Source organism: Heliangelus exortis, chromosome 2 (assembly GCF_036169615.1).
Source record: "Heliangelus exortis chromosome 2, bHelExo1.hap1, whole genome shotgun sequence".
Lineage (NCBI taxonomy): Eukaryota > Metazoa > Chordata > Aves > Apodiformes > Trochilidae > Heliangelus > Heliangelus exortis.
The window spans coordinates 45,768,858-45,794,611 of record NC_092423.1 but is presented as its reverse complement, the minus strand read 5'-3'; the positions used below and the strand labels follow the sequence as shown (position 1 = coordinate 45,794,611).

Here is a 25,754-nt window from a genome sequence, read left to right as displayed (position 1 = left end):
TTTTGTACTTCAAAAAAACCCAAAACCAAATGACTATTATGCAGAGGTTGATCTGGTCACCTGAACGAAGCTAGGTATCACCACAAATTAGATACTTGGTTTAAACACAAAACATATATAATTCAGATAGTATTTGAAAAGTTCTGACACTGTAACTTTATCTCACATAAAACTTAAGTGCTACCTCCTTCTCTGCTTTGTCTTCTCCACTACAATTCTAAGAGAATTCTAAGAGAATTGTAGTGGAAGGTGGTTACACCCAGCTGCTTCTGTCTCACACCATCTTGGTGGGTCTGTAATCTATTCCCAGTGCTGGCAGCATGCACAGACACCCACAGACTAGATCAGTAGAGAGATGCATAGCTAAAAGGTTTCATATTTGGCTCCGTCCTGTGTGTCCCCTGGCACAGCCTGCATCTCCCTGGAAGGGAAGACAGTTGTGTGTGAGGTTCTCCTATCAGCTCCTGAGGCAGTGGCCTTCTCAGTTCTAACCCCTACCTTCATGACTCTCAAACCATTTATTGCTCATCTTCCTTGTATCATTTCTCAGTGAAGCACTGAACATTAGAGCTATTACATGCTGTCTTGTCCAAAGATGTGACACTACCTGCTTGCAAGAGGCCCTGCATTTGCAGTAGAAAATTATGATGATACTGTTTTCCTAGAATCTTCCTTAATGCCAAAGTATATCTTCTGCTATATGCTTGCAAAATGGTAATATGTTCCCAAAGTTTAGAATTTGTATTGAAATGTAATGGATTGTTATAATTGTTGTTGTTATTATTAGGCTATTCAAATATTGTTATCTCTGGCATACAGGGAACAGTAAATAAAATTTCAAAACCAGTATCATCTGTGAAACAAATGGCATGTTGTCAGAGATGAAAGGCAAGAAAAAAACACTCAGCTTAAAATATTAACAGCCTGACTTGAAACAAACATTTATTTAATGCAAATTTAGGCTAATCTTTATTTTGACAAACTCTGAATTTGTAAAAGAGTGGTCATGTCCGCCTGCAAACTTCATATCTGCACCTAACATCCCTGATTTCTACCAGGTCAGCCCTTTAAGACCTGTTTCAAAACACAGCTCTGGACTTCAAATCCTGCCAGTGCTCCTGAACATTCTTTTGGTAAGGAAGCTGCTTTGCATGTACCTTCATGTCTCTTCCATGTTTCAGCTCTCCCTTCATTAAGAAGGATAAACAATGGTGATTAAACAACTACAAAGAGATCTGTGTTGTTTGTCAAATTATTCACTCTTAGACCCTGTCAGCATTTTATAAGTACTTCTCAGTACCTGTGCTCTGGCAGTGAAATGGACAACTGTTCTAGGCACAACACAAAGCGAGAAATTTCACCTCAGATCTAAGCACAACATTCTCTTCTTCAAGGTCCTTGAGCTTCTTTTGAAGAGAATCCAAATGAAAGTAGTTCTGGACAGAGGAGGAAGATTCATTCCTTTTCAGCCTTGTAAGGAAAACAACAGTTTAAACTCAACAAGAGGAAAAATTTTCCCTATGAGAGTCAGACACTGCAATGGTCTCCCATGGGAAGTAGTGGATTCCCCCACTTTGGAAAGTTTTAAGTCTCAGCTTGATGGCATGCTGAGACACATATGAACATCCCTTCCAACCTAACATTCTATGATTCTATAAACTCATTTTAACCAGTATCCCAGCCAATCTTACAGGAGAACAGACTGAAAAGAGGTCTCAAAACTAGTCAGAGACACATAAAATACTGATTTGTTCATGTCAGTATTCTTAACCAGTAATAAATTTGCAGTGATCTTTAAAAAAGAACATTTTATTTATTTATTATCCCCCCACTTCCCATGGAAAAAGTTATTCAGCCAATAATTCCTTTCCTTCCAATTCAGCCAATTCCTTTCCTATAAGAAAGGAAACCACGTTACTATAGGGAGCAACCCAATAGCTTCCTGTGAATGCTGCACATGCTTCACCAGAATGCAGCAGTAACTTTGCAAGCAAGGGGAGAGCCCCTTGGAGTCTGTGATGCTGTTCAGCCAACTGATTGCTTGGAAGTATGCTATAAGCCATGCTTTAAGTCCTTTCCTCTGCTTAGAATATTTCACAGAGCCCTCAGAGCACCAAGGTTGCACACTTAACACATTCTATCACAGCACGCCAAGGTTTGTGGTGCAATGGGGTACCTCAGGTGGGATCTACATCTGCCTCACCACCACAGTAATATAATTCCTGTGAAGGTTACAGTCCTGCCTCAGCAGCTTCCCTGTGTACTTTCCTCTCCTGGCTTTGCACCCCTGTAGCCAGATGGTGCAATGCAAACCCTTCCAGCTGGTCCCATGCACCAAATTCAACCAACGTCCTATTTCTAGTTCCAGCCAACACAAGGATCATTTTACTACTTTTCAGAGCTATCAAATTGTCCAAACTACTCCTGCTTAGTACCAGATGAAGGTTCAGTGTTGTAGATCAATAACTTACGGGGTGGAACAGACGGACTCTGGCTCACTTTCTTCAGCAGCACTGGTATAGAACTGGAGCAGCTCATCTTTCATGGAGAGCTCGTGCCGCAATTGAGATACCTGCACGAAGAAAGGGTTTGCAGATCAGTAAGCTGCCTTCCTATGGAGATATTTAAGTAAACCCCCTATAAATTACTTAGTTTCTCATCCTCTAAGCATCTCCCTCAGATCACAGAACTGGAACAGAACAGAAACAGTTCCTTTATTTCTTAGCAAGAAGAAAAAAGACATAAATGATATATTTTTAGAAGCTCAAAAAATGTAATTATCCACCACTTTATAAAGAAGGCAAAGAGAAATGCTTAAGATGAGCAATCCTGAATTCACTATTGCATTTACCTAGATTCACATCCACAGACATGGATATACTGCAATTATACTGGAAGAAATCAATGTGGCACAATCAAGAAAAACCACTTTCTTATCCATTTTATATGATGACTGTCACCATCTAGCTTGGATACAGACTCCACAGACCACAGATACAGATATTTCTTCCCCTCCAAGAGACTTCTGATAGAATTACTGAAGTGCTTGTGTAGTGAGGTTGCCTGTTGAGCTGCAGAACAACACTGCACAGTGGCTTCCACTCTGAGGGGTAGTGGGTGCAGTCAGCTTCTGGGTGTAGTTTGGTCTTCTGATGAAACCGAACCATGAATGATGGTAAACCATACTCAGTACATACACATATCAAAAAGAAACCAAAGATCAAAACTAGGTGGTTAAGATACCCTGTAATTGTGAGCTCCACAAACTTAACCTTGGTTAATTCATATTGTGATTCTCCAGGAAAAGCGCTAAAAGCCCAATTATGCCATAGAATGAACACCACTTCACAGATGCAATTAAAGACCTCAGTGGCAAGAGATTAATTTTTATTCTGCTTGAATAGCTATAAATAGCATAACTGATCATAGAGATCTTTTCCCTTCCTCTTGCAGTTGCTCTGCATCCTTCAGTTTTCACTTTCCAATGCATAAACTGCAGAACACTTGTTTTTATTAGACTTCTGCTTTTTGTATTGTAGGCATATTTATATTTGTAGTTACTACTGGCAAAAAAAAATCCAAAGAATATCAATAACATAGATTTAAGCTGCATTTTCATCAAACAAAAAGCAGACTCAGTGCAATAAAGCATTTAAACTGTGCAGAATTTTAAAGTAAACAAGGTCATTTACTTTACTAAGAGTCCTGGTTTGAGCCAGTACAGAACTGATTTTCTTTTTCACAATTTTACTTTTCAGTTAAGTCTCTTCTAACTGACTGCATTTTCTGAACTCAACAGCATGTTTCTTTCAGTCAGTATCTCCTTCTAGGACTGACAAAACTTGGTGCATATAGTTATGGTTGGAGAATGGAATGCAGAAAGGTCTTGTTTACACTTATTCCTCTGGAAAACAAGGTCACTGCTTGATTCTGCTGAACTTCTTATGCTCTGGAAACAAAGGAGAGGAAAGGAGTCACACCTGTGACCCTTTCCAGAGCAGACCAGACAGGTAATCCAAAAAAAGTATTTCATTCCAAACAATGACATTTCAGAAAACCATGAAATAAAATCCATGCATTAATTCTGGGAAGTTCAGTTTCTCAATCTACAGAAGACCTAAAAAACTGAGGAAAAAATAACTACTTCCCTTCAACACATTATGGCTCAGCCTATTTAAGTAGTAAAGATTCAGATACTGTGCGTTGGTGGGCATTAGATCATCTCCAGATTCTGCTACATTTTCTTATCTCTGAATTAAAAAGGCTGAGGATACTATTTTACCTCACATTTCCACATACTCCAATTCTCCAAAAGAGGGTGAAAAGCCAGAGAGGATGACATCTTATGAAAACAGGGCCAGAAGCAATGGGCACAAACTGAAACATGGAAGGTTTCCCCCTGAACATTAGGAACAACTTCTGCCTCGTGAGGGTGACTGAGCATTGGTATGGGCTGCTCAGAGAGGCTGTGGAGATATTCAAATACTGCCTGTACATGGCCCTGGGCAATGGAGTGTAGCTGGCCTTGATTGAGAAGGGGGGCTCAGCCAAGATGACTTCCAGAGGTCACTTCCAAGCTCAGCCACATTGTGAAATGGGGGAAAAAAAACCTCACTGCAGTAGCTTCAAGCAACACTTCCCTTTGACACTGCAAATTGTGGTGTATTGACCTTGTCCAGCAGCTAAGGCCCCATGAATCTCACAGGATGGATTAGAGAATCAGAAGCACAAAAGCCAGAAAAATTCAGGAGCTGAGATAAAGACAGTAAGTAAAGCAAAGCAAAGTTGCTTGTGCAAGCAAAGCAAGTTAAGGAATTTATTCACTATTTTCTATCAATTGGCAGATTTGCAGCCACTTTGTGGAAAACCGGGCCTGAGCACACGTAACAGTACTTGTGAAGACGAAACACTGTCACCATGAATGTCCCAGGTTCTTCCTCCTTTCCCTGAGCTTTTATTGTTGAGCATAAAGTATAGAATATCTGAAGATGTTGGTCAGTTCAGGTCAGCTACCCTGGCTGTGCCTCCTCCCAACATCTTGCACAGATGGGGGGGGGCAGAAATGCTGTGCAAGCACTGCTTGGCAATAGCACCCAACACTGCTTTAGTCACAGATCCAAAACACAGCACCATCCAGGCTGTCACAAAGTTTATAACTCCATCCTAACCAGATGCAGCATACATTTTTACACTGCAAAATACAAGATTTGTTTTATGAACATAAAGGGATCTCTTTGACCCTCACAAGCCACTGTAATGTGAGCTTCAGAGCAAACACTATCACTCTGCTCCTGCACAACCTGTTGCTATCAAGCATTAGGGACTGTTGTCCACAAAGGACAATGTCCATGAGCTGTCAGCACGCTCGATCCCCAAGACTTCATCTGTTCAGGCTTTCGTCCTGAAATCTTCACTTAAGAGACAGTTGTCTTAGTTACCCTTTTATTAAATATTCAAAACTCGGGATTAATGGAAGATCTGAAACCTACTAAAGAAGGATTTTCAGCATAAAAAAAGTGTCATGACTTTAAAGCCTGCCTCAAAAGCATCTATTTCTGAAAGTCAAAATGACAGTGTGAAAGATGGGTGTTGATAGAACATATGGCCCAACATATCAAGCCACCTGGTAAGAAGTTTATTTCTGGTGGCCCTTTTGCTAATGCTGCTCCTGAGTCCCTCTAAATAAAATGAGACCTGGCAGAAGTAGCCCATGCCTGTCCTGCACCTTCCTGTTTCAAACTGTGTATTCTGGAAGTATGGTATGAATGCACCATCCAGGCCAGTATGCACATGCCTGGTAAATACCACATTGACCATGGCCTGACACATGCTGGGACTTGAACAGAAAACAACACTCCTTCTGGGTGATAAGACAATTAGTTTCCCTTGGCAAAAAGGGACGATTTTATTTCACACCAAATGATTTTATTTTCCTATGTGTTCTCCACCACCATTTACTGCACCACTGGGATTCCTCCATCCGTGCTTTATTCATCAACCCATCTCAGATAATAATTTAATACCTCACATACCTGAGCAGTTTTATTAACTGCATTTCTAAAAGTTGTTAATCCACTCTGGTTCTCTGCTCTCCCATTCACCCTGTAACTGTGAGATTTCTCTCCCTCTTGCTCAAAGCTATGTATGGATGAGATTCACAAACCAACGTCACTGTCCCAGAATAGAAGAAACGTTTGCCTCCAGCTCAGCTAGTAAGTCAGAAGAGTTTAGAGACATTTGCAGTGCAGATAAAGAACTCTGAGGCATCCTGTACAGTTCCATCCAAGATATATCCATCAAGAATCTGCCAGTATCTACAGCATCTAACTCCCCATTCAGAGAAAAACAGAAGCTGTGTAAACACTTGATTAAAAATTCAGTAGTACATGGAAGACACGAGGTACTACCTAAAGCAAGTTTTAAGTTATGTTTTATAGATTGCACCAATTCAGAAACACATGCACCACCGTTTTATATTCCAAACATGTTCAACAAATGTCTACAATATTATTACTGCAGTCAGACTCAGACAGATATATGTACTGCAGCAGTCTCCTGACCCATGCTTCAATGGATTCTGTCACAGTTCACTGCGAAGAGATACAGCCAAATCACAAGAAGCTGTAAGGTCTTAGCCATCTGGATAGAAGGTGGCAGATCATAGCTTATTTGCTTCCTAACACTGACAGAGCGTGTTGAATAAAAATTGCCCATCAAAATATATCCTGACCCACCTGAACAGTGGAAGCTTAACACAAGTCTATGGAGTTGGCCCAGCTTGGGAGAGGCAGAATACGTATGATCTCAGTGACCATGCATTTCTGAGATCTCAATAAATACATAAAGTGATCTACCTTATATAGACACCTGTATCCTATTCTGTTTGATAAACAATGGGAAGCACTGCCAGTACTCAAAAGCTACAATTCTAGGAGTCAAAATTCAACTCTGGTTGCATTTGGAAAAAAACCAAACAGCAGTTGGTAAAGAACAAACACTGAGGACTGAGAAAGATTCAGGGGAAAAATAGTAAGAAGAGCAAGCTGCACATACAGAAAGCAGAAGAAGCAAGAGTGATTAGCAAAATAATCAAACCAGGGGGAATTATGCATAGAACAGGGGAACAAGGACAAAACAGGAAAAAGTAAACTGTGGGTACAGTGACTCAAAATGAAAGGAGCAGCTGGTTTCAGAGGAAAATGAAATCTGAAGCAGAGCAAAACTCAGTGGCTTGAGGTGGTTTTTTTCCCCCTCAAATCGCCTGACTGGAGCCAACAGGTTAAATTGTTTTTTTGACATTCCTAAAAGTGTACATGCCACAAAACTGCTGCAACACAGATTGACCTGCTATAGACAGGATACTTAAGAAAATTAAATATGGACAAGTTGAAGCTGGAAGGAAAATTCTCCCCATCACTGCAGATGTACTCAAGCAAAAAAATCTTACCTCTTCCCTGATGTGTTCTACTTGCTCCTCCAAAAACTCATTTCTTTCTGTTAGTGATTTATTCTTCTTTAACAGCGACTGGCCAATCCGAGCAGCTAATTCTAAGTCCCGTTCTTTCTGTGAAGCATTCAGAAAAAAAAGCTAATTTCAGACTTTTTAATCAACAAAGGATCAGAGGGAAGGCTAACCTGTCATAACAGGGAAGGAACAAGTATTTAATAAAAAGACTCCTTCCTTCTGTAAGGTTTTGTTTGGTTTGGTTTTTGCTAATTCTTTCTTTGTATTCCTTATTGTGTTCAACCCACATTATTCAGAAAAGACTGACCCATACAGACTTATCGAACTATACACACGAAAGCACAGCTTCAAAGTCTACAGTAAAACAATGTGAGTGAGACCATATATGGTTCTCTACTACAATTTGGTCTAAAAAACTGAGGGTTATTATTCCATCACCTTGCTACATAGATTTGCAGAACATAATCACATGCACATTTCAAAGTATTCTTCTATTCCACTTGCTTCACCTTGAAATAAAAGGCAGTAAGCTGTGCAGGAAAAAAAAGTGGATTCCACCACAAAAAAATGTTCAGCTCCTATCTTCTGTGTGTACATCCATAGGTGTTTTCACATAAAACCAAATCCTATTTCTTTCATAATGCAGATGTCTACATCTACATTAAATGGTTACTTTCATGCTATGTGTGCCCCCTTCCTCCCCCTCTTCTATGTCCACAGAATTTCAAATAACTGGTCTAGATAGTTCACCACATATACCAATAAGAAACTTATTGATAACAAGCACATATATATAATATATATATATGTAATATATATATACACACACACACACATTTCAGCTTCTGCAAATCTGAGAAGTGGTGATGTAACTCAACTGGAGAGGTAAGCATTTGTCATGTATGCATTAATGACAAAGCCTACCTAGAGCTACTGATCACATGGATTTGTGGCCAATTAATTTGAATGAAGAAGTTTGTAGTGGAAAAAAAGGAAGTTACATAATAATCAGTAAATAAAAAGAGAGGTTATTGAGCACTGCTGTATCTACAAATGGCATTTTGCAAATGGTTTCTGAAGGTCAGGCTTATACTGGCATTATCTAGCTGTAAAATCTTTCTGTAATCTTATGTTCAGTCTTTCAGAACAGTAGGTCCCACAGAATTATCCAAAACAACCCATTTGGTTTATGTACGTAGCCAACTTATTGTTCAGTATTTTGGTTCCTTTCAGAAATACAAAACATTGCTGCAGCTTTAATTCTAGAGTAGAAAATCTATCAAGCAGCAAGAATCCTAGCCTCAAAAATGGAGGAATCTAAGTGTATTTTCAGGCTCTTTAATTAAGGTACCTAGACTTTCTACACAATTTTTAGCAATTCAGCTCTAAATCTCCATTTGGGGTCAGGTCACTTTTTCACAGTAAGAAGGAATTAATTTATTACAGCAATATTTAAGAAAATACAGAACCCAGACACATTGCCACCATTATTAGAAGAGGATAAGAAAACCAGTCCAGAGAGGAATCTACTCCTATTCTTACCACATACCCAGGCAAGCCTGGTGTCACTCTGCTCAGCTTGAGGGCATCAGGCACTTATTTTCAAAAAATCTGCACACATGGTGTTTTGAGATCTCTTTCCTGCCTCTCCCCCAAAACACTGCACCTTTCACGCTGCCAACTTTGTAATAAAGACATTTGAGGATTGCCAACAGGAAGGACAGACAAGGATTAGCTTTGGGGCGTTGTTTTTTGCTTGTGTATGAAGGAAGCAGAAGGAGTTACACCTTCATTTCTATAAACAGAGGTAATTTCTTGTGATAACCATAATATGGGGAGAACAGAGCAAGGAGCTGCAGGTACATGTCTGCCTAGGAACAGAGTGATTCAATCAGAAATGATGGCCAGCTAAATGAAAAAAGTTTACTGAGAGTATTTGTTTTATTAAAGGTTGCCCCCATTTTTCCTTTGTTGTAATTCAGATAGGGAAGGACACCAGCAGCTCTAAAATATTGGCTCAGCATGTCCTTCTACCATTGCTCCTGTGAATGTGATTCCTGGATATACAGTCATTTGGCTACATGGACTCAGGGGAGGAAACAGTTTGGCAGAACACTGCATCATTACTTGAAGAAGCCATGGAAACAAATGCAAGTACAGCTCAGCCAAACAAGATGAAGGGAACAGGAAACAAACAGGTAACAGACTGTTAGTACATATTCATTTGTTATTCCAGAAGTCTTCTAGGCAAAGTATCAGCTTTGACTAGTACTTTATATAAAGTTATTTAAGAGTTCAGCTCGAAGCACAAAATGCAAGACTTTGTACTGAGGTCAGATTTATATCATATTTAGTTAAGAAGTGGGTTCTATGGTGATCTCACTACTAAGTCCTGCATTTTGTGCTCTGAGCATTCCTTTGCTTGTTTCCTTGCAGAATTAGAGGAAGAACAGACCATCCAATGTATCTTGGTTAGACAGACCCAGCCTTCGACTTTATTATTTCAATAAGCAAACAAACATGAAATGTTAAAAATTACACTTGGCTATGAGTGTAATTTCAGTTCAGTTGTAACAGTTTTCACCTAAAGAATTCTTCAAAATCATTTAGAAAATCATTGCTCAAGCTTACAATAGAAAAGAAACTCAAACAATTGGTTACAGTATTTATTGAACAAAAGCACTGTAGCCTGATAATTGCTTTTTCTATTTCTTGAGTGCCAAGAATTACAGTAGTAACAATTTACATAACAGTATTAAAAAAAAAAATCCCAAAGCAATCAAACAAATGGCAAAAAAGAAAAGGCTTGAAGACAAATGGAGTATTAGATATTTTCTAATTTTGTGTCTATGCATTTCTCTGGAAAGACATTATCTGAGTTAATAAATATTTTTTTAGTTCTTAAAGATAGTAAATCCACCATAGTGATACTACTAGCTTTACATGTAAAGTAAAAATGTCATTTTAAGATTATTTTTTCTCCACACCCCATCCATTATGGAAAATATTTGGCCAAGAACAAGTTAAGTTAAATGGCCTCAACCGAAAAATAAGCACAAGTAATGAATCTGTATGACCAAGGTAAATAAATTGCCTTTACTTACACAGAGATTTACCTTACCAATGAGATAAAGTGTACATACACTTAGCACTTTTTCCTCCTATTTTAAGGGCAGTCTCCCAACAATCTTGAAGAGTAATTTCTATACTACTTTCTCATATGGTGTATGGGATATATAGCACTTACCTCTTCGAGAAGTCGTGTAACAGCATCTATGTCATTGTATGTTTTAGTCATCTGGCCCACTCTTTCTGCACATAAAACTGTCAGGAAATAAAATAATACATTAATCATATTGGCAATACTATTGGGGGAAAGTATCCTTAAAAGATTTTAGATCTGCATAAGGTTTTATCTTAAAACTCCTTATATAAACTTTTGGGTATGTCTGCAAAAAGCTTTAGAAAATCTCATGAAAAAAACCCAAAACCAACAAACAACAAAGCTTCAAGTTAAACTGAGAATACAAGTTTCTCTTTTGTAGTGAGCATTTGCTTTTGTCCATGGCAGAGAAAACCATCTAAACGTTAGAACTTTCTTCTCTGAAGAGGAATGCGTCGAGTTTTTTAAAATAAAATAAAAAATAAGTGAAAAGAGATTTTCTTAGATTCATAATTAGGATTCTATGATGTCACCTAGTCATTGCATTGCACATAGCAAAATTACCCCATGAATAAGCAACTCCCGTGTATGTTCAACACAAAGATACTTTGACATCCTGTTTAGTTAAAAACTGGGTTCAGTGGTATGAGACAGCAAAGTAAATACAAAATGCACGCAAAATAATAAGCAATTCTTGAAATACTCAGACCACACCATGGTATCCACACTATCACTCATAAAAATATTTACTTAGATTGGATGAGATGATTAATCACTAAGATGGAACCAGTTTTGTTAGACTGAAGAGAGCATGAGGAAGTTTTATTTACTACCACAGGTCATCTTTTAAGAAGCTAGCTATACAGGCTTCTCTAGAAGTCTGCAAATTTTCTAAAAAACTTCTAAGAAAAAAGCTTCTAAGAAAAACTTCTAAAAAGTTTTCTAAAACTTTCTGCTTTACCCTTATATTCTTTTTATTTTCAGCTACGCCTACTCCTCAAACCGTCTAATTCTGGGAAAAAAAGGATTGATAATGAAGTTGAGTTGAACATACAGACTACTGGTTATCAGGCTGTTGTAGGAGAAATTGTTCATCGGGGGATTTACCCTTGACAATGTCACAGCTAAAGCTCAGCCTGACAGATTGGCTCATGTTGCTCTAGTGTGCATTAAGGGAGGGGGGAGGAGAAGAGACAGATAAGGCCTAAGAAGATTTAAATAGTAATACAGTAACATTGCCAGGAGACAGTCTGTCACCCTAAGGAAACAACACTATCCAATTTATAAATATAATAACTGTTGGATAGGGCCTTGAGAAACCTGAGCTAGCAGGAGGTGTTACTGCTCATGCGAGGGGGTCGGAACTAGATCATCTTTACGGTCCCTTCCAACCCAAAGCATTCTGCTATTCTGTGGTATACATAAATAAGACAGCTGATCATCATTAGGGCACATTAATTGTTTATCAAGATAAATAGTACATAGGTATCTATTGAAATATTGGAGGATTCTACACTCGGACATCAGAAAGTTGCTTAAACTACAGCAAGAAGTACAATTTGTTACTGTTTGTTTTCCTGTTTCTCCAATCCTATTTTTAAGGGCCAAATCCTAAAAACATTTGCAACATTTAGTGACATCTGTAGTGGCAGTAAATTCCAAAGGATGCCATTCAAAAGTATCCAAAGGATAATTACATTTATCAAAATAGTCAAGTCTGAAAGTGGTAAGAGTAAAAAGTTCATGCTTCAGGGTAGTGATTTGACAAAAACTGCACAAGCAAAAATATGGTGCATCAGTAAAATACAAGCTATATTAGTCAAAAGCAGACTAACAAGGATTCCACAGGAAAAAAAATTAATTAACTTGCAGAGAACAGCTATAGTAAACAAAGGGACTAATCAGATTTCCATTAAAATCTTCAAAAGAAGGCAGATGGTTCAGAAGACTATTCACAATAATAAAAGCTAATATCACCATAAAAAGAAAGCAAGTTCATAAGGCATGCAATGAAATGCCTATCAGAAACCCTGGCACCAGCAGTTTGTTTTCCAAAACAACTGTACATTAAATAGTTCCCTTGGTTACGACATTCCCTTGCTACTATAGAATAATGCTTGAGATTGTTATTAGGAAGGTAATCTTAACTCTGTACCTAGCACTAATAATCACCACTGATTACAACTATGGCAACCTCACACTATCCCAGTTAAGCTGAATATATAACCTTTCTTACATCCACACTGATAAAAGGACAATGCTCCCACAGACATAATAGTCACTCAGCTGGGAGAGAGAGAGAGAGATAAAGGTTGATTCATATGGCTGCTCACTCAGCTGTTCCTTCAGAACTTGCCATTTAATCTTTAACATGGCAGGTTAATGCCACAGCATTATCACAACAGACGTGCCACTAGCAAAGAAGTAGCAACCTGGTCACCAATACCTTTTATTTCTCAAAATTTCCATCAAACTTCTCTTGATCACTGTTAAAACAGAGGTCTCCATATAATACTCTGCCAATGTGAAAGGCTTTCAAAGCAGAAATGATAGCTTATGCATCCTCTTCAACATGTGAGTGGAAACGACCTTCAAGATACTGCTTATTAAAAAAAAATGCCTTCCCCAGCCAAACACCTCCTACCAACACTCAGCATGGAAGACAGCAGAAGCACAGAGCTGTGCACTAAAAGGAAGGTTTTCCCTTTGGAAGGAGGGCAAACTTGCAAAGTAGTGTCACTCCCGATCCCCCAGAAACCAAAACTTGTGGGGAAGAGAAGGCGAAAAGTGAGAGGAAAAAAAAACAGTTCAGAAGAAGCATTTTAAAAACTCGAAACAGGATCCAAGTATATAGAGGTATACACCCTCCACAGGTAACAAGATAACATTTGCCAGTTGCTAGTGCAGTGACTTTGAACTCCTTGATGACCAAAAACACTGCCAAGCAAAAAAAGATGCAGTATTTTGAATAATAATTTTGGGTGCTGATCAGTGAAAACAGATGGGGTGGGAGAAACCACAAAAAAACCCCAACCCAAACAAAAAGAAGCCAACAGACAGATCAAAGCCCACAGACTCCATGGTGCTCGTGGATTCTGCATAGCAGGTTTCTAACCTGCTGGAGTCTGACCAACCACAAGAGCCTTGTAACACTACCATAAAGATAAAACAAGAGCAAATGAAGGACAATGCTCTGTAATACAAAACCAACTCACTGACCTCTTTTTGCTCTCTTGAAACTCAGCACTATTTTTGCTGGAGGATGACAGAAGTGCAGTATCTAAATGCACGCATGCATGCAAACATCTAAATCAAAATACAACTTGTGCCTCTCAGTCTATGGAGTAGGCTGCTAGACAAGAAAGAAATAATACTAAAAAAATGTCTACAAGCAAATGGAGGAATCCTAGAATTCCAGAAACAGCTAGAAAATGCATTTTGGTAACTGCTTTGAAATGGATTGTCTCACATCCAAAATAGAAACACAGAAAGCTTCTATCACATTCCCATGGCAGAATTAAACACACTCTACAAGGGGCATATTTGCAGTTCAAAGTATTTGGTTTTTTTAAAAGTTAAACACACAACTGGGCAAATGCTACACAGATCTAGTATTTCCTCTGCTTTCTAGGACCTAGCATCATCTTCACATCCACTTCAATCTTGCAAATTTATGGGTGCCCACATTCCTGTACTTCTCAGTGTGAGTACAGCTGAAAGGATGCATTCTGCACTTATTTTTCATAATCTATTCAATACATCATCTGACTGGAAGCCTCTTCCATGCTCTGAGCTTCACATCAACTAAAGAACTTATTCTGAAGATGCTCAGGAAGAAAGGAAGTCTGAATCTTCCAGTATTGCTCCCTGAAAGTTAAACAGCAACTTATCAGGCTGCTCGGAGGAAAAAAAAGTGTGTTTCAAGCAGCACGAAATAACCATGGAAAGGAAGGAGAGCAAGAACAGCACTACTGGGAGTTGCTACAATGTGCCACCACCCACCAAACGAGATTCATGAGAAAGAAAAAAAAAATTAAAAATCCCAGCAGCCAGCAGCCTCAGGTGTCCTCAGTCTCTGCTCCCTGCACCCCCTTCTTGAGCCATACCCACTCTCCATTTTTGAGACCTATTAATGAGGGACAAATTGAAGAACTAAAAGAGAGCAGCCACTGCTGAAGAAGAAATCCCAGTTCACTCCTCTTTCTATCAACTTCCAACTACTGGGAAACAGATAAGGGATAAGATATTATGGTAAAGCTTTGGGCACATAATACTGACCTGTAAAATTACAGAGTCTAATAGGGAAGGTGCCGGTGTATGGGGATCTCCCTGCTCCCTTATGAGGAAAGGCTGAGGAAGCTGGGTCTCTTTAGTTTGGAGAAAAGGAGACTGAGGGGTGACCTCATCAATGTTTTCAAATATGTAAGGGGTGAGTGTCAGGGAGATGGAGTTAGGCTTTTCTCAATGGTGACCAGTGATAGGACAAGGGGTAATGGGTGTAAATTGGAGCATAGGAGGTTCAAGTTGAATATCAGAAAAAATTTTTTTACTGTAAGGGTGACAGAGCCCTGGAACAGGCTGCCCAGGGGGGTTGTGGAGTCTCCTTCACTGGAGACATTCAAAACCCGCCTGGACACGTTCCTATGTGATGTACTCTAGGGGGCCCTGCTCTGGCAGGGGGGGGTTGGACTAGATGATCTTTCGAGGTCCCTTCCAACCCCTAGGATTCTATGATTCTATGATTCTATGCTACCAGAATTTATATCCTTAGAAACATCAGGATAAACAAAAACTGTTCATGAAGCACAGATCTCTGGCAATTTTAATTCTGATGTTTCTTCCAGCAAGGTGGCAGCAGGATACAAACTTACTGTTTTGTTTTTCATAACAGTTCCCTACCCAAAACCTTGAACTATGGCAAGGTCTATTGTGTCTATGATCAACCATGAAAAGCCCTGCCACATTCATAGTTTCTGCCTCCCTCCTCTCTGCCCAGACCTCTCTGCAAAGACTGAAAATAAAATGGTTCATTCTCCTCATCCTAAACATTGAGGGTGGAGACCCTCAGTACAGACACAGTACCACTGACTGACCAACAGTGCTTCTTTCTGCTGGATACCACTTGGCAAATATTGGCAACCAGAGACACAGGCAGACTCGGATCCCTCAGCTCACCTTGGTTTAATTTCTCAAAGTCTACTTTTGCACTCCAGGGACCAAGCACTTGTTAAAAATCACAGCTTCAGTTCTAGGGCCATCAGTAGTTATACTCTGGCACTGGTCACTGCAAGCACTGCATTGGCTTGAGCCAAGTGTGTGGGGAATTATGGAACTGAGCCACATTACCTATATTCTTTTTCAAATCAGCTTAGGAAACTTACACCTAAAATGTGCAGTCAGCTCTGTTATTGACCCAGGCTAGTAAAAATTCCAATGTTTAAAGGTAGCTTCTACTCCACTAAAGAGAAGTTTTTGGCAGCCCTGGCTAAACTGGGGCAGAGGCTTCAGGCTGTCACATTCAGGGCAGCCCTGAGAGAACATGTTCATCTAAAAAGCTTAAAAATGTGAAGAGACTACTGTCTAAGGAGCCTGGAAAATGTACTTCTGAAGCATGACTTGCCAGAAGTCCAAATGTTAACATCGCATGCCAGAAGCTCCTCCAGCCTCCCCCACAGTCCCCAAGCACAGTAGCAAGCCAGTCCCTCCAGAAGGCAGATGGGGAGTTCAGCAGGGGGCTGCAACCCTGGTCAGGGGACAAAGAGTGGTCACATCCCACCAACTGCTCCACAGCTGTCACATCACACTGTGGGTGAGGTTCATGAAGGAGTCTGGAAGAACACAGTGTTGTGAACAGTACACACTCAGTCAGCAAGTACATATTAGAGCAGTGAAAAATAACTACCGTAAGTTCAATGGACACCGCCAATAGGTTTGGGGTTTTTTTTCTTTTAAATTGTTAAAGCCTGGTTTACTGTGATTTCAGTAGTGCAGTTATTGATTCTTCTAAGAAATATTTTCTCTTGCCATGTAAGCTATGGTTTGAAGGGTGTTTACTGCCATTCCTCTCATACAACATTCAAATAGCTTAGTAACTCCAACATCAAAGCCTCATATAAAAACCTACATCATTACATCATCTCAGGTATGGCAAAAACCCCTTTGCTGCTATATTTTCTCTAAAGCTTAAAGCCCAGATACTCAGGTTGGTAGCCATCTTAAATTGCCTCTAAGCAGGTCATGAACTGCAATGAATTTTCTCGTGGAGAAGGAAGAAACATTTCAACACACACACTCCATCTATTAGCACTAACACAGATCAAATATGGCAACTTGGAAAACACAACCACAAAACAAACTAAGGAGATAAGAAAAAACACCTGGAGAGAACCAAAGGCATTATCATATTGTCTCCATGTTTGGACCCTGCAGCTTGCCACCACCATAGCACAGAAACGATTTACAGCTCACCATACCTCTTCTGTCAAAAATACAACTCTTGTGGGATTTTCAACTGTTAGCCACTGAATTACTATCTTGCCACTCTCCTCAATCCATTTCTTGTCAAGAACCGTCTGAACTTCAGTCCTTGCCACTAATAACTGGGCAAAAGGCTTAAAACAGGATCTAGACTGTAAATCTTTCAAACATCTTAAAATGAAGTTACAAGCCTGTATTAAAAGCCATGTTTTGTTAGCTGCCTTCTAAAGTACAGGATCTTTTCCTATTCCACCTCTGGTAGAGATTAGTTGTGCCAAAGCTTTCAAGACTTACTAATCTACCTTTTCTTTGCTAGCATTTAAAGATTCCAGACTATGTATGGCCTCCATTTTAGTCAATGTCTTTGTAAGATAAAAGAGGTATATTTCATTTTCTGTAAGTCAGTCCCTGGCAGTGTCTGAACATTTTTATTTTTTTTAATTAAGCTTGGACTAGATTCTTAGCCTGCATTTACCCAGTAGTTTAGATAAGGATGATTTTTAATCTGTTACATCAGTAAACTGAAATAATAATGAATGGATAACATCACGGGACCTAAGCAGGTAATAATATTTTCCTGACCTACCTGCAAAAGCAGGAATCAAAATCCAATCTGGTTTCAGAATTAGCTGAACCAAAAATCATTAACCCAAGCAAACTGACAGGCTGTCCTTTCACAGCTCAAGTTTTTTTATCACCAAGAACTAAGTAGACACTATCAACACATATACCTGCAAAAAGTTTCACTGCAGTCACTCAGTGACCAGCTCATCAAATAAGGAGTAAATATGTTGCTGTCAGGCATATTTATATTCCAAAACAATGTACTGACTCCAAGACTGTTGTGCTTAAATATTTATGAAGGTGCTTTCCATACTCATCAAGGGAACCAATTCTATGATGCTCCTAAGTGTAATGCTAGTTCTGTGACAGTGGCTCTAGATATAGGACTGAGGGCATTCACAGCATCTAAGTGCAGGGACAGGGAAAAAGCTCACTACATCAAAATGACCATGGCAATAAGAGACAACTGAGGTACACACATTCTGCTAATAGAATAGGCCAAACAGTTAAGAAGTTTTATTTACACAACTTTTGTCCCCTTCTTTCCCATAACTGCAAATGGCTGAAGTAAAGCACATTCTCAAGGCTTCCATTTCTGATACTGTATTTGTAACCAGATAAGGCTAAAAGGTTTACTATGCTCAGCACACAAATGCTGTTTTTTCTATCTGCTTTACTGACAGATTGTCCTGACCCATCTCCAAGAAAAAATACTATAATTTTTAAGTGGTTACTTGTGCAGAGATATATTGAAAGACCATATACAATTTTTGTGCATCTGTATCACTACTACACTGTGTAAGTGACCTGAATGAATAGGTGGCGGAGAGAAGGCATCTTTAAAAGGCATTTCAAATACATATTGAGCTTCTGAGAAAAATATTCTGTAGAAAAAAGAGGGCTAAATTTATCCCAGATGGCACTTGGTAAGAACAGCTTCACACTGTAGTGAGATCTCCATGAAAGGTAGGGTCAGCAGGAAGAATAAGAATGGCTTTGTATCTATTTCAGCAATTATTTAATCATTAAAAAAAAAAAAAAAACAAAAAAACAAAAGAAAAAAAAAAAAGTGGGAATCAAGCAGAAGACAATGTCAGTGGGCCTCTCTCAGTAAGTTTTCTTCCAACCCCAACCCCTAGTTTTAAAGTTTCCTTTTACCAATATTCTCTCAATCACCTTTCTATTTTGTACAGACACACCAGTTAGCTTCCTCATCTCCCACAAAAGGAGAAATGAATAGTTTATTACTGAATATGAATGAATTCCAGGTGCAATATTTGATTCTGAGGAAGATTTAACAGGAAAGTCCTATGCAAGAGGATTCAAAGAATGTGCTACGTCTCCTAGGCCTTTGCACTCAGAGACTATTTATCATGAGGTGAATAAAGGTGTAAATTCATAGCTGGTCACATTCTTTGAGCTAACTATCTTTCAAAGCATCCTTACAAGAGCTTTATTGTCATGTATTTGGAAATACCAGTCCTTTACCACAAACCCACTATTTTGCAGTGACATTTACAGCACTTGAAACAAAATAAGTAGTGCATTTGGCTTTTCTTACCTCAAAAAAACCCTGCCCTTGGACACAGCCCCTTAAGTGGGTATACTCTCCATACATCAGATACGTAAGAGAATTTTCAATATAGATAGATTCACATTGCCATTATAACAGGCCAGTTGCCTGCAGTACTGCAGATGCCATTATTTCTACAACGTCTGACAAGATTTTTGGGTCATCTGTTCTGTTGAAAAGATAAATCATAAAAGCCACAACTTGAATGATTTCTATTGGTGTGCTTTCAAGATCATGGATAAGCACAAAATTGTTGTGATGTTCTTTTGTTTATTTTTAGAAGTACCTGCAGGGAATGACAACCTAAAAGACAGTCTTATAATACACAGACAAGTTGTACATATAAAAATGTACTACAAAGAAAGACTATTTCCCAAATTCAGTCTCAGAAGATCAAATGTATTGCATAGACAACATCTGTTGATCATGTATTTCTTCTTTAAAGAAAGGTACATAAACTAAGATTCAGACTATTCATTTAAGAATATTTTCTTTATATTTCATCTGAATGTACTGGCTACACGTTAAAAACACTGTAAAATTTAGTAACTTAAATCTACACATATCATTCAAATCCCTTTCATGTTGCTATGTGCTATGACACAGAAGTTTAAAACCAAAAGGTGAAAAATACCTTCTTCCAAGATATCAAGGCTCTGCCTGTTAAATTGGCATTCTCTCTTATTTTCCTTTTCGTAGTCATATTCAAAGCTTTCTTCTTCGTTTACTGACATTGCCAAAGTTATCCCAGACGGACACAGTAAGATGCCTTGGTCTCACAGGAGAAGGGAGGTCATTCCCTCGGAGTCTGCATTTTGGGGGAAAGCAAAGGGAGGTCTCCACAAAGCAGGATACCATCTTTCTTCACTCACATGCTCAGCCAAGGAGCTCCTGGAATGACTGAGTATTTGTCCTTAGCACAACAGCTTTGTGTTGTACAGCTGGGGTGGAGGAGGGAAGAGACCATCTGTCTAATAATTACTGGAAGATTTACGTTGTTCCTCATACCTGCTCTGAGGGTACCCGGTTTTTGCTCAGCAGCTCTCCTAGCATCTTTCAGACAAAGTAAGAGGGGGCTGAAAGACCCCTCCCTGGCACTCCTCAGGGCAACAAGGTTCTCTCTCCTCTGCCCCTGCTCCTCCAGCTGGAGTGGTAGATTCCCACAAGTGTCTCAGCCACACGGAAGTCTGACACGGCCTCCGACTGTCACACCTAGCGAGGGGTGTGCACCTTCAGAGAGTTAAATCACCTCTGGAGTTGACTAATGCTGCAAGCAACAGATTTCAGAGGAGGAGTGAGCAGCCAAAGGCTGTACACATATACACTCCAAGCTCACCCAAAGGAGAGATGGGGAAAGCTGCTGTGTGGTATGGTCTGAGTGCAGCATCCTCCACACACTAAAACCACTGTGGGGAGAACTGGGCAGAGAGAAAGGAAGCAGCTTTTGGTTTGGGGTTTCTTTTTTTTGCTTGTTTTTGCTTTTATAAAGAATGCTCTTATACAAAGCACTTAACAAAAATCCCACAACAAGTGCCAAATGAATGTTTTCTACAGTCACCTGTTCTATTCTGTCTGCCATGGGAAACAAACAAAAAAAACTTCAAGACCCCATGCTGCACCCTAAGTGCATTCTCATGGGCTTGCACATCCCTTCTCTAGTCCCCAACAAACCAAACTCCTTGTGCTCAGACCTCTTAGTTTCCAACAGGTTGTGTTTGCTAAAACTACACCCATACGGCAGGTTAGCTTTCTTATTTAACTTTTTGCAGCTATAGATATTTAATGTTTGCCAGGTTGCCTCCCTTACTTTCCATGGCAAATAAGGGCTCTTTGCTGGTTGCATAAAGCATTCCTATCTGCAACACAAAGCAAAGCAGCTGCAGGGAAAGTGGGGGAAATGTAAGGAAAAGGCAGCTCATCACCCTCTGAGGGGACGCAACTGCTGGGAAGGGAGACCAACAAACCTTTCCAGGCAGCAGAACATAAGAGTTAGGGTCACACAGGAACAATTTCTCTAGTGGTGTGACAGTATGAGGTAGTATGAGATGGGAAGGAACTAATTTTACACAATCACGAGGAATTATTCTGTTTTAAGTTTTAAACACTTGAGATATATATATATATATATACGTATATACAAAGTAACAATGCTTATATAAACAATAACCAAAGGATATAAAATCTGCATAAGTGCTTGCTGAGGAAAGGAACACTCATTTCTAAATAAAGGGATTTTACTGCTCAAACTTACCCTCCTTGGCTTTATGTGTCAAAATTTACTGCAGTATTCAGCAGCAGCAACAGGCTCAATAACTTAGGTGAAGGAAAACTATGATTTTTTTCTTTCTTTCCATAGCTTGGCATTAAAAAAATATAATTTAAATAATAATGTAATGGGGATTAATTCTAGTTTCTGATTTCTTAGAGCTTTCCTGTGTCTTCATTTCTCCACTGGAACAGTGAATCAAAACACTTTAAAAACCTGATAAAATAACAAAACAGATAACAAGAGTTTTAAGCACCTGTCTGCCATCCAGAATTTCACCACATTTCAGTAATAGCTAGAGAATGTAAATCCAGAGAGTAACCATAAAAAACCGAGTCATTTTAAATGACTGCAAGGCACAACTTTTAAAGCTTAGGGACAGAACAAGTCCACCCATGTGCATGCTGACTTAATATGGTTTTAATATTGCTGACACATGTTCAACTGTAGTTCACCAATGAGCTTATAAAGGAGAGCAGTGGTAACATAAGAAAACATGCATGTTGCTGCCTGATATACACAACAATATAAGGAGAATAAATGAAATTTTCTACAGGCTGACTCCTGATCTGTGACTCATGCCAACTCATGCTGCTCAGAAGGACTCTGACATTCAAAAGCTGAGAGAAAGGTAAGTGTTGCAATGCCTACTTTGATATCAGCATATGATAAATGATGAAGCAAATTCATAATGGGTGGAGAAGGAATGCATACCACACCCTCACCCAATCAACTCATTTTTAATGCTATTCTTCTTTAAGCCCTTTACTAGTTCAGGAGTATTTATTTACTTGCTAAAGATTAAGAGGCAGGTTTCCAATAACAACAACAGCAAAAAGCTAAATTGTATGTGGGTCTGAAAATACACATTCTAATCAGGAAAGATTCAAAAGAGATTGTTCATATTTCCTGTAAACACGTACTCGGGGGAACTCAAGAACAAACCAGATAGAGCATTCCTTTTCATAGGTTGCCAATGTACAGGAAAATTGGCATATTTGCTACAATGACCTCTCTGAATTAGCAGCTGAAGACACTGAACTCCTTTCAGGAAGCTTGTTAAGTGAGTTGCAATGATTAAAGCACAGGGACACATTCCTGGTGCAATGCTGGCACTAAGAACGCTTTCAGCAACTTTGCAGTCAAGCAGGAAACAAACAAACCAGTGCAGAAAGGTGAGGTTGGACACAATACAAACCAACCCTCATATCCTGACTCACTATTTCCAAGGAACTCCCGTGCATTCAAATTATTTTAACTTTCCCTTATCAATAAAAATATCTCGGCTTTTGCACAATTAACCATATTAACTTTGACCACAACTAACTAACAGTGCTGCACTTAGAACAAAGAGATTCTCTATAAGCAACTAAGTCCTAAAAATAGCAGCTGAAACAGCAACATCCAGATTCAAAATATGTTGCTGAAGGTATGTGGGTGTTTCGAGATGCATCTTTCAGACATGAGGGAGAAATTTGTCACTGAACAACATGCTTTCTATAAAGATGTACATTGAAACAAAATGTCCAAGTGTTTTGCACATGTCACACTCTTTGAAAATTGCACTGAAATTATCTTCTGCCGCTCAGCTAAAAGAAGGGCACATGACTTTCGCAGAAGGGGAATGAACTAGAATGACATGGGAAAATGCCTATCTGAAAAATTAGCAGCTGAGCAGAATATAGAGAAAAAACACCTCTATAATGAAAAATAAGTCATTTAAAGACAGCATACAAGTAGAAATAGCTTAGGTCTGAGTGGATAAACAATAGAGAGCCAACAGAGGATTATACAAAAAGAATGGCATGGTAAAAAGCAGAAAACTAGGAAAATAGTATTAATGATTACATGAATATAACTATAGTTATCAAGTATACAGACAAAGGACATAAAAGTAAAACCAGAACAATCTGAATGAAAATTCTAGCTGCTTTTCTATAGAGCAAGGGCTGTTTCAGAGATTGCATGCTACAGGCATTTGCAAGATATCTTAGATTTAAGATGGCACACCCACAGTCAATACCTACTTAACATCCAGAATAACACCAGGGTTACTCTGTCCACAAAGATGGAGACAAAAGGGGCTAAATTTATGTGGGACACAATGACTCATCATAAATGCCCAACCATCAGCCAAGCTCCTACTGCAAGGGAGAAGGTGTCAAAGGAAGCATATTTTAAGTATAAAGGTTGACTGTGCCACCCAAAGTGCTGGCATATGTGTGTTTGTGATGTTACTTGGTAACCATGGTGCACAAAGAACCATGGAGAACCAAGAACTTTAAGAGCTGCAGACAGTGAAATAAGCAAGAAACCCAGTTCTTACATCTGCAAGGGCAACACTAACACAGGCAAAGTAATCACGCTTGAAGTGGCTAAGAGGTCAAGGAGGACAGGCATTAGCATTAATTATTGCTCATCTAAAAATAAAGTCAAGGAGTTTGCTGATAATTGTTTAATTGGAGTGGAAAATAGAGTACAGAAGGGGAGCTTCAAATTGCAAACAGAACAAGAGGTGAAAAAATTTCATGAGCATGAGGAAAATACAGGTAGGAGTTGAAACTTACAGAGAAGCACAAAAGCAGGATAAGGTGTTCTGGAACAACCAAGAGAGTGAAATCAAGTTGCTCAGGTAAACTACAGTAAGGGATTAGAAGCTTTGGCATGTGTGACAAACAGGGTACACAGTCTGACTGGGAGGGGAAAAAAGGATAAGACTATTTTCTCCACAAAAGATAGTCAAAAACTCAAGGCTAACAAAGGGAAGAAAGGGCCAATTGCACATACACAGCATCTTCTGGACTTCCAGGCAATGAACTCCTAGGATGGAGTTGCTCAGTTAGAAAGCAACAAGAAAAGTAATTTGATCCAAGGTCAACTTGGATTTCTCTAGAAAGCTTCATTCATTGAGAGGATGGAAAATACTGGTCTAAGAAAGAGACAGAGGGTGAAGACTATTTATACAGATTTCTATGGGTATCTACTTCAGCAACCAGGTCTAGCTGAAGGCATCCCTGACCACAACAGGGGTTTTGGAACTAGATCAACCCAAAGCACTCTATGACATTTAACTGTTTGCTTAGCTGCTTAGGAGTTGGGGGGGAGGGTTGTGTTCTTTTTTCCAAGCCAAGTTGTGTTGTGTGCATTTTTTAAAGAATCTCTTTGTTTGTCTTTAAAAAAAAAATCCACACTGACACTTTTATACTGCTATCTTTCAGAATAAAAGACTACAAAATTCTTATCTTTTCCTCTTCTATTATTGGTTTTGCCAATCTCTAAGTCTGCTATAAAAATAACAACTTTCGCACTCACACAGTATATTTCATTAATACCAAATAGGGTGACAACTCAGACTCAGATTATTATACTTGAAAATGTACTTAACCAAGCAGTGCCATAGTTCTTCCAGATATCTTCAGATAAACAGTGTATGACTTTAATCTCATTTCATCTACTCCTACCAAAAATAAACTCTCTAAAGGATTTTTGTAAAGTGATTAATTCATTATTCCAACCCTGTAAAGTCTTTGGAAAGATCTGTAAATTCAAAGTTTTGGCCATTTGGTCATTTGCTTTTGCAAGGTGTTAAAAAATATATTTACCAAATATTACCAAATGCAAGTTGAATATATCATTACAATGTGGGTCCATAGAGAAGTTCATTAAATCTGACGTAAGGGTGAGAGTCACTGCTTTAGCTATTATGCATGGTAAATAAAAGCATCAAAACCTTATATCCTGGATGTAATTTTGAAGTGTTTTTTCCATTGAGGAACAGGAATACATATGCTGCTAAAGTAATCATTAGAAAAGCAAAGCAAATACAGCTACACCTTTTAAATTAAAATTGTGAGTCCCAGCAACTGCAACAAAGAGCTTACAAACAATTTAATCAGAGAAATAATTCTGCAGGATACCTTGTGAGGTTTTCTATTAGTTTCAATATACCACCAACTCTCCTCTGATGTTACATTTTCCAAAAAAAGTAAGCTAGGTAGGATTCACAATTGAAGGCACACATACACCTGAGTTCCAGAATCCATGTATAGCAAAGAGCTCTCTATGCTTTATCTTGTCTTAAAATAGATATTCAAAACAGGCCAGCTGAGCTGCAACTGCCTATCAAACTCTACTGAACATGAAAAGCATTGCAGGGAAATGACTCTGGTATCGACAAATACAGAGTAGAAAAACCAAATGTCAGTCAAGAGACAGGCTTCTCTTATAATATGCCATCTGCTCTAGG

General features: G+C 38.9%; 1 protein-coding gene and 1 long non-coding RNA gene across 12 annotated transcripts in view; one reads left to right on the top strand and one right to left on the bottom strand.

The window, feature by feature from the left end:
• Window positions 1–25,754, bottom strand: part of TRAK1 (trafficking kinesin protein 1) — a 136,447-nt gene that overhangs the window by 28,622 nt on the left and 82,071 nt on the right. For 9 of the 11 annotated variants that reach the window (XM_071735887.1, XM_071735892.1, XM_071735885.1 and 6 more), the window contains 4 exons: window positions 10,713–10,789; window positions 7,448–7,564; window positions 2,472–2,572; window positions 1,362–1,470 (listed from right to left, as the gene is read on the bottom strand). In XM_071735887.1, coding sequence (XP_071591988.1) covers window positions 1,362–1,470; window positions 2,472–2,572; window positions 7,448–7,564; window positions 10,713–10,763 — 378 coding nt within the window. In that variant the 5' untranslated portion in view covers window positions 10,764–10,789. Of the gene's footprint in view, window positions 1–1,361; window positions 1,471–2,471; window positions 2,573–7,447; window positions 7,565–10,712; window positions 10,790–19,876; window positions 20,232–25,754 lie in introns of those variants that run through there. The other 2 variants (XM_071735888.1, XM_071735890.1) reach the window with 2 other exon arrangements.
• LOC139792505 (uncharacterized) overlaps window positions 18,697–25,754 on the top strand; it is a 75,509-nt gene continuing 68,451 nt past the window's right edge. Inside the window, exon 1 of the long non-coding RNA XR_011724292.1 lies at window positions 18,697–18,738. This is a non-coding gene — a long non-coding RNA (uncharacterized lncRNA). The remainder of the gene's footprint in view (window positions 18,739–25,754) is intronic.